The 12,488-nt window shown below is 40.3% G+C and overlaps 1 protein-coding gene across 1 annotated transcript; it reads left to right on the top strand.

Annotated features, from left to right (window-relative positions):
* Positions 1 to 1,391: 1,391 nt before the first annotated feature.
* Positions 1,392 to 12,469, top strand: MED28 (mediator complex subunit 28). The gene is made up of 4 exons (XM_036764756.1): positions 1,392 to 1,592; positions 4,130 to 4,196; positions 7,888 to 8,000; positions 10,253 to 12,469. Exons 1-4 carry the CDS (start codon positions 1,392 to 1,394, stop codon positions 10,448 to 10,450), a joined length of 579 nt encoding a protein of 192 aa, XP_036620651.1. The 3' UTR covers positions 10,451 to 12,469.
* Positions 12,470 to 12,488: the final 19 nt, after the last annotated feature.

Raw genomic sequence — 12,488 nt, 5'->3', positions numbered from 1 at the left:
TTAGTTGCAGGCTAGCCCCAAAACAGATCAACCATATTCTTTGGCCAAGTATAGATATAGATTTGTTTGAAATCTATTTCCTCTTCAATTCTGAGCTCAGCTCACCGTTTGGTCCCTACTGCCTCAAAACTGTATGAGAGGCGGTAATAAGAGCTGGAACACCTGGTCCAGAGCTTGACTACTACTTAATACCTGTCTGACTGTGGCAAATAGAGTGACCTCTCTGGTCCTTCAGTGGCCTCATTTGTAAACGAGAAGGATGAAGGAGAGTTGTGAAATCCTTACAGCTTTCCATCTAGGATCCTACGTACTGGTAAATTAACTCTGTGAACTGCATCAAAGGCATGCAGAATCTGAGTGGTAGGCATGGTTTTTCCTGTGTGGAGCTTTTCAGTAGCCATTCATGCCATTAAAAAGGTTTCCTAGTATTCTGAGGCTTGATGCAATTGGCACAGTCTGTCTTCAACAAGCATTTATTAAGTGCCTACTTACAGTGCTAGGCTCTGCTAACCTGGAAACAGCCCCTGTTCTCAAGGAGCTCCCGGGCCAATGAGACAACATGTAAACAACTAGACAAAAACGAGATGAGACCGTACCTTAAAGGGGGAAGCAGGAAAAGCTGCTTGTAGAAGGTGGGAGTTTAGCTGGGACTTAAGACAGAGATGAGAGAGAAAATTTCAGTTCAGGGAAAGTGTATGAAGTGTATGAACAGTACGTAGAAATCATGGGTGACTGGAGGTGGGGGGAGTGACGACTCCTAACGTGGAGGTGTTTTCCAATTTACTTGGAGGTCATGGGATCATCTTCCCGATGTCTTGGTCCTTTCCAGAACGAAGGACAAACCACACCCCCGCCCCCACCCCATGTTGCATCTGTTTGTACTTATTCAATGTATGATCAGTTGTGCTGATTGTTTTTTCCTCCCTAAAAAGTACGATTTGTCACATGGGAAGGCTTTCTTGGAGAGGAAGGGGAGCGGAATATTTGGATAACTGGTGATGTGAAAAACAGAAAATGACAATAAAAATTTAATTTCTTAAAAAAGTTAAGTTTATTTCTTAGTCCCAAGAGGAGGTTGAATAGGGGAGTCTCCAGGGACGAAAATGTGCTTAGAGTAAATGACTCAGATGGCAGTATTTCGGGGGACTCGCTGCCCTCCTCTAGACGATCTTCCTTCCGCGGTGTGCCCAGGGATCTCGTCTCATTGGAGGCTAAAGCCCCAATCCAGGCTCTGGCCCCTCCTCCAAGCCACCCCTCCCACATACTGTTCCTTCCTCACGTGGCTCTCCCTTCGCTTCCAGCCAATCACCCTACAGTCCGGGTCCAGGTGGAGCAAGCTCGGTTCGCGTTCTAGGCTCCGCGCATGCTCCGTGAAGCCTATTTCCCCACGCATGCCCAGTGGGGAAGCCAGTCCCAAGATGGCAGCTTCCTTGGGAGGGATGTTTGGGGCTCAGCAGCCGGGACCCCCTCCGCCGCCTCCGCCTCCAGGACCCCCCGGGAGCTCGGGACAAGTTGCGTTGCTCCAAACGGCGGCCGGCGGTCCGAGGAACTCTAATAGTACTTTAGTGGACGAGTTGGAAGCGTCTTTCGAGGTAACGCACCCATTTTGCGTCCCCTCCCCCCCATTCTGGTTCAGCATCCTTCATCTCTTCCTGTTCCCGCCCCCACGCCCCTCACCTCGCTTCGCCCCCGAGACCCGTGTCTTCTGCTCTGGTCTACACCTACCCTTTAGCACTGACCTAGTCGGACCATGTCACCGCCTCTCCTCTCGGTAAACGCCAGTGGCTCTCTGTCTCCTCCAGGATCAGACGTGCAGCCCTCTGGCTCACAGCTCTTCATAACCTGCCCCTCCTCCTTTCCAGTGTCCTCCACTGTCAACGAATAGGACGCTCCATCTCCCGCCTCCGAGCATTTTCACAGACTACCCCCTTTTAGTGTATTAATACTTTTGTTTTCAATTTACTTAATGCAGACTGTATCAGGCACTGTTTTATTTTTGTCTTTCCATTCAGAGATCCCAGCACAATGTCTGATATATGACGAGTGCTTAGTTTTGCAATTGTTATGCTCTCTCATCTCTGAACTAATATAGGACACTTAGTGTTCGCTAATGTTGGTACTTAATTATAAACTGTCTTTGACTCTGAATTTCCTTTCATATGTATGTGATTTATCCCCAACTAGATTTTTAACTTCTGAGAGGGAACCTGGGCTTAATTGAAACCTCAAGAGTGTGATAGATAATTTATTGCACCCTTATTTTATTCCAGTCAGTATTAATCAGTTTGATAAATTTCGTAGGTTTTATCCATAAATTCACAGATTTTAAGCTGCAGTAGTAGGTCTCAGAGATGTTAACTGCGGATTGTAAAGTTTACTTGCTTAATCATAGGAAGCTAACCAGAAGTCTCTCAGCTATTTTTGTTGCCCCTCCATCTCTTGTCATTCCTCCGTTGTCCAACATGCCCTTCTACTGACCCCTTGGACCATGTAGATGTTTTGACATCCGATTATCAGCCCATCTGGTCTGTGAAGGTCTGCTCACTAGCCCATTTGTCAACCAGTGAGATTCTGTGCTTTTGGTCTGCTGCACCTGTATTGTCCAGGTATCAAGCACTATAAAATTAAGGCCCTGGAGGAAGGGGGCATCTCAGACTGTGAAAAAGGGAAACCTGATTATGCTTAATTTTAGTCAGTCAACAAACATATACTTTATTGTTTGCTATGTGCCAAACACTTAGCTAAGCACTGGGGATTCAAAAAAGACAAATCTCCTGCCCTCAAAGAGCTTGTAACCTGATGAGGGAGACAACGTGCAGACAACTACTTACATTCAACATATGTACAGGGTAAACTGGAGGCAGTGTCGGAGGGAAGGCACTAGCAGTGAGGGGCCTCTAGCAAGAAGAAGGGATTTGAGCTGAGTTTTGAAGGGAAGCCAGAAGGAAGCAGTGAGGAAGGAGAACATTTCCTGGCATGGAGGATAGCTGGGAAAAGGCCGGGGAAGATAGAATGTCGAGAAGATGCCGGGACAGTGTAGATGGGGTTTAGAGTATATAGAGGAGTAAAATATAAAAAGACTGAAAAAGTAGGAAGGGGTGAGGTTGTGAAAGGCTTTAAAAATCAAACTGAGGTAATAAGGAATCACTACAGTTTATCAAATATGAGGATGATATGATGAGACCTGCACTTGGGAAGATCACTTTGGCAGCTGGGTGGAAATTGGACGAGAGTAGGGCTTGGGGGGAAGACTTGAGGTAGTGGTCCAGGTGATGAGGGGTCTATACCATTGTGAAGTCTGTCAGAGGAGAAAAGGGAATACCTATGAGAGATGATATAAAGGTGAATGGCTGTACCTGGAAACAAATTGGATATAGGGAGTGAGAGAGAGAGGATTCCAGGATGACAGTTGAGCTTTGAACTTGGCTGACTGAGAGAATATTGGTGCCCTCAACCGTGAAAGTGAAGTGTAGAAGAGGAGAGAGCTTGGGGAAAGATAGTAAGTTCTGTTTTGGATGTGTTGAGTTTAAATTGTGTATAGGACATTCAGTTTGAAATGTTGAATAGGCAGTTGGTGACATGAGACACGAGATTAGAACTTGATAAATAGAGCTGAGAATCATCTTTGGCTTTTTGGTTTAGAAGCGACAGGAAATGTGCCTATCTTTTGCTCTTGGCACAGCACCTAACAAATTGTATTGCTTCTTAATTATTATAATAGAGATTTCAGATATTAAATTGGGACTTCTAATTTAGGTATCGAAGTGGTAGACTTTTGCAACCTGTTTTGGACAGTTTGTAAGGTTGATCTTGCTTGTGTTGCTTATGCTTTAGGAATTCAAGCGGAAACTCATTTTAATATTATTCAGAGCTTCCTATAGTTTTACCTGGAAACATCAGTGACACCTATGAATTTGTCCTGATCTCATTTACAGAATCAGATTATTTAATATTTTCATTGGCTTGGAGCTTTGCTAAATGCCTTTAGAAATTAAAGATCATCAAGGAACCTATGAATTGCTTTCATGCCACAAAGCCCAAATGATTTGTTATTGTTTTTAAACTAAACACTGAGGATCCTTTTATTTTTATGAATTAAGCTTTTTTTGTTTGCCTTTGAATTTTGTAGGCTTGTTTTGCGTCCCTGGTGAGTCAGGACTATGTCAATGGCACTGATCAGGAGGAAATCCGAACTGGTAAGAACTTCATTTTTTTTTTAATTGTTGTGTTCCATCAGTTACCTACATCATTCTTGATCCATTCATTTAAATCATTGGTTGTCAGTTCTTCTTGAATAAGTAGATCAGTTGAGAGTAAGATTTACGTAGGTAACAAAATAGCAGTTCAATTTAGATCATACGTTTATAGTTGGGAGGGACACAAAAGGTCATCTAGTCTTACCTGCTTATTTGGCAGATGAACAAACTGGAGATCAGAGAATATAATCGACTTGCTCCAGTTCACACAGATAATTAGTGGCAGAGGCTGGAATTCAGACACAGATCCTCTGACTCCAGATACAACACTTTTTCTACTGTACCATTCTGCCTCTTATCATTTGATATTTGCCATTTTGTGTCATATTCAAGTGTAACTGGAATTTTTTTTTAAAAAGCAGGGTCTTTAAAACATTCTTCAAGGCAGTTCAAAATATTTACATTTAAAAATGTGTTCTAAAATAATACCCTAAGAATAATTCTATCATTAGTTATTTACTCTGTGTTTTCATAATGCATTTTTACACAATCCTTTTGAAAGAAGTAGCATGTATCACCCGCATATTACATACAGATTAAGATGGAGGGCAGGTCATTCCAGGAGTCAGATGATCTGGGTGATGGTTGTGGCTTTGCCATTCAGCCTTTGAACATGGACAAGTCATTTTGCCTCTGAGAGTCTCACTGTTCTCATCTATGAATGGTGTTAAATAGGTAGATTTCTGAAATTCCTTCTCTAAAATTCTGTACTTCTGTAATATAGGCTAGTTTCTACAAATGGACCATCACATGGCTTTTCTCTGCCTCATTTTGCTCATCTCTAAGTATAAGTGACAGAAATATAAGCACATGTACAAACAGTTACATCTGCAGGTAAAATACAGGTATGCCTCACTTAACATTATTATTATGTGAGATAGCTTTATAGGACCAGTTCTGTAGGAATGATGTTGATGGTGTTAACAGTGGTGCTTGGTTATAATAAAATGATTTCATTAAGAAACATTATTTCAACAACATTACAAGAGGGTACACCTATATTGGGAAAGGTAGTCAATGAGAATTACAGTAATGAATGCAATAACCAGAACCTGATGGAATTAATCCTTAGAGATGTGAACAAAGTGGGTTTTTTGTGTTCTAAAGAGGGAAAGAAATTTGATTTGCCAGAGTTTAGGGATGGCACAGAGACCTGGTATTTTTGGCAGATAGCAAAGAGACTGCTTTGGCTGCAGTGAAGAGCACAAAGCAAGTGTTTGTGTAGCAGGAATAAGGCCAGGGGCCCAAAATGACCTGTTGTTGGTAAAGGCCCTAAAATTGATGATGAGAAGGGGGTATGATTTAGTGGAAACAGTCTTGGGGTATTTTCTTAAATAACTCATATATTATATAGCACTTTATTCACTCCAATCCTTCTTAAGTAGTATTAATCCCATTTTATAGAAGGGGAAACTGAAGCGAAGTGATTTTCCATAGAGATAGAAGTCAAGCCCAAGTCTTTTCTAATTCCAAGTTCAGCATTCTTTCCATTACTTTATGCTATCTTTCTCATAGCCCTTCCCCTAGAGCAATATAATGTCATTCTCAACAAAATCACTTAATTCCAAGCTGCTAGAGCAAGGGAAGTCCTTAGTTAGACCTCTGTTTTAAGAATATCAATTTTGCAGCTGAAGGGAGGGCACATTAGAGAGGAGAGAGACTGGAGTCAGGAGATCAATTAGGAAGCTTTTATAGTAGGCCAAGTGATGAGTAATGAAAGCCTGGGTGAGGGTGGCTGTGGTACGAGTAGAGAGGAGATAGATGCAAGAAATTTTGATGGGGTAGACTAAACAAGAGAGCAACTGGTTGGATATGGGAGGCAAGTGAGCGGCAAGAGCCAAGGATAATGAAGATAGGTGACTAGGGGAATGGTGCTTGCCTTGATAGAAATAAGATATTAGGAGGAGAGGCAAGTTTATAGAGAAAGATGAGGAATTCCATTGTGGACATGTTGAGCTTGAGACACCTACAGAACATCCAATTAGAGATGCTGATCAAGCAATTCCAAGGCTGGAGATTTGGAAACAAATGAGAGCTGGATGTGTTTGGAAAGTTCTTAATGGCAATGATTGTTGAATCCATGGTAGCTGATGAGATCAATAGCAAAGTGCAAAAAGAGAAGAGAAGGCATACTTAAGATAGAACCATGGGGTATATCCATGTGTGAGGACAGGACATGCATAATGGATTAAAAATGGAAACCAGGAATAAGTCTGACAGAGAATAACTGACCAATGTCACAATAATCCAAGGAAGAGATAGTATCTGGAAAGGGAACACAGTCGAGTCAGCAGTGTCAGATACTGGGCAGGTCAAGAAGGTTGAGAACTGTGTATAGGCTGTTGCATTTAGCAAAATTCAGGTCCTTAGTGACATTGAAGAAAGCAGTTTCTACCAAGTGGCAAGGTTGGAAGTCAAGTCGCTGGGGCTTGAGAAGTGAGTGCGAAGTGAGAGGGTGGAGGTGCTAAGTATAGACAGCTTTTTCTAGGAGTTTAGCCAAGAAGGGGAGGAGAGCTATGGGATAATAGCCTGAGGGCATGGTGAGGTCAAATGAAATTTTTTTAAGGATGAGAAGATGCTAAGAATGTTTGTGGGAAACAAGGAAGGAGCCAGTGTATAAAAAGAGAATGAAAATTAGGGTGAGTGAGGTGATAGAAGAGGCAAGCCCTTGGAGGAGATGCGATGGGATGGGTTTGAGGACAACCAGAGGGCTTGGTTTTTATTAATAAGGGCAACTTCATCCTGAAAGTGGTACAGAGAGGGAGTTGACAGGGTATGATGCTGAGTTGTTGTGAAGTATAGAATTGCAGAGGAAAGGAAGCTTGGATGCCTTCAGTTTCTTCAGTGAAGTATGAAAAGTTCTGCTACTAAACAAGGATGTATTAGGGGTAGAGAGGGTGTTGGTACCAGCTACATAGTAAGTGCTTAATAAAAGTTTGTTTATTAAGAAGACGTTTGGAACAGCAGCTAATCAGAGTGAGTAAAAGGATTAGTTTGTAGCACAACTGAGGGCTCAGTTAAGATTGGATAGCCAAGATTTGGAGCGAATCCAATGAACTGATTGGTTCTCCATCAGCATTTGGCAGCACAAGGCAGATGGTTAGCTTAATAGAAGATTGGGGTCTGGAAAGAAATGAGAGCCCATAGGACAAGGAGTCAAGGGATTCAAGGGCTGAGGATAGGGTAAAATTGAATTAATTACTTAAAAGATTGAGAATTTGAAAGGAAGTCAGACTAGAGAAAAGTTGGGAAAGGTTGGAGGTATGGATTGAGCTGAGGTTGTAGTGAGGAAAGAGAAGGGCTGAGGCACGGGGGGATTGGAAGGAAAGGGAGTGAGCATCAGATGCAGGAATTTGAGTTATGAATTATAAAGGTGGGGTATTTGAGGTTGATGAGATCAAGGCTTTGATCCTATAGGGCTGAGGTGGAGTAAAGATGCAGATCACTGGGGCAGAAAAGCTAGATGAACTTGGAAGCAAAAGATTTGGAGTGGACATTAACATTAACAATCCAGTAAGCCTGACTTCCTAGTTAAATGCTCCTTTCAGTAGACTGATAATGAATAAGTTGGGTAGTCATATATTACATCATTATATTTCTTCTACCTTGGGGATTTATTTCTGAATTCTAGGTGTGGATCAGTGTATTCAGAAGTTTCTGGATGTTGCAAGACAAACAGAGTGCTTTTTCCTTCAGAAAAGATTACAACTGTCTGTCCAGAAACCAGAGCAAGTTATCAAAGAGGTAATAAATTTAAATTTTCTCTCCGTCTCACCTACTCAGATTTTAGCAAGACTAAATACCCATCTAGATCCAAATATAGAACATACTTACCCACCTTACCACCACCCCTTCAAAAAACCTGGCCCCTTTAAAATGCAACCTGTACTTGTTATTTTTCAAGGTTCAACCTAAAAGTGACATTTTTCAGAATCATTTTACATTTCAAGCCATCCAACTATGGCAAATTAAGCATTTTTATTACAAAATTGAAATCTCACTCTTGTCACAGATTTGTTGATTAAGTTAAGTTGTAGTTAAGGCCTGATCTCTTTGAAACTGAAGATTTTTGGTTTAAAATAATCTTTATCCACAGAAGTCTTGAAAATACTTATGCTTGTGAAGTAATAAAGGCTGATTGAATTTATCATGTTCTTTAAAAATGTGTAGGTGGGGAATGTTACTTAAAAGCTGATCTGTAATCCCCTGGGTATTAATTCTTAAGGAAAATATAGGTGAGGTGGTCTGTGTAGTGTGTTCTGTCATTTCTAATTTAGGTGATGTTATAATTTCATACAGTTAATAATAGATTAAAATAAATTTTTTAAGGTGAGTAAGATAATTGTGATATTTTATTCAAAACCTTGAAAAGAAGCTTTAATAACCTTTACATCAGGAACTGGTCAAATACTAAGTGATGGTTTTTAAGTTACTGGCATAAGAGGATCCAGAAAAATTTGGTTGAAGGTTAGTTACATGTTCTGTGGCTATTCTGTGGCTTCATCAAAACTATTTCATGCCAGAATAATCCCATTACTTTTTTTCACGATGGTATCATTAGGTTGCTATATCAAGAGAATGTGCAGACATTGTATACCTGGATTTTAGCATGGCATCCAGCAGTGGCTTGAATAGTAGAATAACTAAGTAGGTGAAGAATTGGTTGAATGCTGAATCCGAAGAGCAGAGATTAATGCCAACCTGGACGGTTTCTCAATAGAGTGCCCTAGAAATTTATTCTTGACCTTATCCTCTTCAGCATTATTGGTAATGACATAGATTGCATGCTTTTCAGGTGTACAGATGGCAAGAAAGTGGAAGGGAGAGCTAACAAGTTGAGTAAGGACCCCAAAGAGTTCACCAGGCCAGAATGATGGGATGACCTTAATTAGATGAAAGTCAAGGGGAATTATGTAAAGTCCTATACTAAAGATCAGTGTGTGAGACATAGCCAGACACTGGCTTTCTCCTTTACGTGTCATCAAGCTTGGGCAGGGCATTGTTCCTTTCTGAGCCTGATTTCCTTGTCACTGGTAAAGGTCATCCCACGCAGCCCCTTCATTTTATAAATGAGAAACTGAAGTCTGAAGGGGTGGGGAGATTTGCCTTAGGTACCATAAACAGTAAATAGCAACTAGGATGTAAATCCACATCATCTTGATTACAAAGCCACCACTCTTACAGTTATACTGACTTCCTCCGGTTTGGGCCGGAAGATCTCTAAGGTCCCTCTCTGAGCTCTAAACCTAGACATAAGTTAATGTGGACTTTGATAGGAGTCAATAGTGTTAACTAGGAAGCCAAAACAATCTTAAACCGCATTTACAGAGGCAGTGTCCGTAACGAGGAAGGTGATAGCCTTGTCAGAGCACACAGAGAAATTGTCCTGTGCAAAATTCAGTCATTTTAGAAAGGACGGTGATCTTTGGGATCCAGCCCAAAGTTGGGATGTTGAGAGGGCCTGGGACTGCTTTGTGAGCATCTGTTGAAGGAATCAGGCAGGGTGGCTGGCTTGAAGAAAAAAAGACTTAAGAGGAATGTGAATGATGGCTTTCATTTAGAAGAGGAAGTGGACTGAATCTTCGTGGGCAGAACTAGGAGCAATGGATAGCATTACAGAGGGAAGGTTTTGGCTTGTTGTATAGAAAAACTTTTTATGACAATTAGTGCTGCTCAGAACTGGAATGGCCTTCCTCTGGAGGAAATCTCTATCTCTGCTTATTGCTCAAAATCTTCAGTTACATAATGTACATGGAATTCAGTTTACTTGTAGATTGGACTCGATCTGTGAGGTTCTTTCCAATCCAAGGTTTCATGGATAATTCCCTAATTCGTGAATAATTCCATCAGATTGTTCAAATAGCTGATTCAAATTTTGGAACATAAAGACCCAGAATTCAGTTACAGAACCGTTAATTTCTTTCATTTTAGTTTTTCTTAGACAAGTTCTTAAATTATCAAGTCAAGAACTATATTTTCTTTGGATTTTTTTGTAGGATGTCTCAGAGTTAAGAAATGAATTACAGAGAAAAGAAGCCCTGGTCCAGAAGCATTTAGCAAAGCTCAGGCACTGGCAACAGGTACTAGAAGAGATCAACATGCAACATAAAAAGCCTGCAGACATACCTCAAGGACCTTTGGCATACCTTGAACAGGCATCAGCTAACATTCCTGCACCCATGAAGCAAACATGACTCTTTGTTGTCTCCATTACAAAAGGGTTAAACTAAGAATTTTCTTATTTGTAATTTTAATGGAATTTGCAAAATATTGATGTACAAAGTATTTTGTTTAAAAAAAATTCAACTTTCCCAAATATTCTTTTCTTTTTCTATGTAGAGTTTCTTAAAATGTATTTCTATAAATTGTCTAAAAGACATATTGTTTTTATAAACTAAAATTAGTACTGTCTTCAAAGCTTAGTCAGTTGCTTTGTTATCACTTAGATGCCTTTTGGTTTTGTCTTAGGGAAAGTGGGTTATTTGGGCAAAGGTTACTGCCATTAACACTTATGGATAATTAAATTGACCATTTGGAATTTGTTTTCTGAAGAAATTTCTAAAATATCCCAACTAAAACATTTTTATTTGAGAAAATCCAGAGCCCTCTGTGTTTTAGTTGGATGTGAGACATATACTAGCTTCCCAGATTTATTACAGCACATTTTTGGCCTTCAGTTCACATAACCAACTTAACCTCTTTCCATGGACTGCCATTTATTCGATAATATATATTTGAGTGTAGTCTGAGGGGAAGAAAGCTATTCTGGGAAGCAGATCTAGATCAGATCTAGATCTGATTCCCTTACTACTAAGAGGGCTCACTATGGCAGAAGGCAGGTGTGCCTAAATTCAGAGCGGTACAGTAAATGTGTCCGTGCCTGTCTCAGAGAGATTTGATGATTGTAAATACTTTGGGGCTCTTTGAAAAGAAGATCCTGTGGAAACGTGTTTTTACTAAGAACAAATAAAAAGACCATGAAATCCCAGGGTTATTGTGACTAGAGAGTATTAACACAGTGATTGATAGTGATTGATCCTTAAGTAATAGGATAGGTTAAAATTAGGATACTGGGCAATGAATCGTCAGCCTTTACTGGCAGGGCTTCAGGGGCTGTAGCCAAAAGGAAGGGCATGTTTACCTTTTCTGCAGGGCAAAACAAAAGCATGGGTATCACGTCTCTAAGAGAAGAAATAAAGCAGACTGTCTTACCAGTGCCCATTCTACATAATGAAAAAAGAAAGAAAATAAAAGAAAAACCTTTTTCTGTAAATAACATGTCAGAATTCTGTATGGTGACCAATAGCTGCATTTTTAAAAATCTCTCCTGGATCTCTGTGTTTTAGCTTATAGAACACATTTTTTTCTTTTAGGCATAAGTATACAAAAGCATTTTCTGCTAAAGTGAAAATCTAATCGTGCGCCACTTTCCCAATGATCACCTTATCCATTCCCAGCCTCTGCCTTGAATAGTGACATCAGCTTTCTGCTGAAAAACACATAATAGAACCATTTTGACTTATCAGTTGTTGGCTTTATTCAGAGCAAAGACTTGAAAACTGGCAGTACAGGAAGATTCATTATCTCAGCAGGTAACACAGTACATAGAGTAAACGACATCTACTGGAATTAGAGTTTCACGGAGCACCATTTAGGCCAGCACCAAAGGGCTGAGGTTATTTTGTGTCATAAGAGTTGTATTGGGTCCTGTCAAATCCCATAGCTCTGCCAGGTGCAAAGTGAATTTAATGAATAAACGAAGAGTTTGTAAAAACTAGTACATCTAATGCTATGAAATAGCCCACTGGTTCAAATGGGACCACATTCACCCAGATCCATTTACCCTTTGAAACACAGAGCTCCCCTTTAAATCTACAGAAGTTCCATGCAGTGAGGCCACAATGAGATAAATGGATCTAAAGCCACTATGCCTATCAATAAGCTTCCTGTCAATGAAAATTCCTTTTATCCCTTTTGCTACTGATGACATGCCACAGTAAATATGTTATCTTACAGAAAAATCATTTCTAGTCAAGTCACTCTTCTAAAAGTCAAATACTTGCTTCTAGACCAGCAAAACCACATATAAAGCCAACTACACAATTCACAAAGACTGGCATTCTGTAAAGGTTGGTGAACACCAAAAATGTGACAATAAAACCCATATGGAAAGTTTCACTATGAGTGCTTTCTGGTTAACACTGAATAAATAATTTGTTAGATACTCAAGTA

The sequence above is a fragment of the Trichosurus vulpecula genome, chromosome 6 (genome assembly GCF_011100635.1).
Source record: "Trichosurus vulpecula isolate mTriVul1 chromosome 6, mTriVul1.pri, whole genome shotgun sequence".
Taxonomy (NCBI): Eukaryota; Metazoa; Chordata; class Mammalia; order Diprotodontia; family Phalangeridae; genus Trichosurus; species Trichosurus vulpecula.
This window is presented reverse-complemented; position numbering and strand designations above follow the sequence as displayed.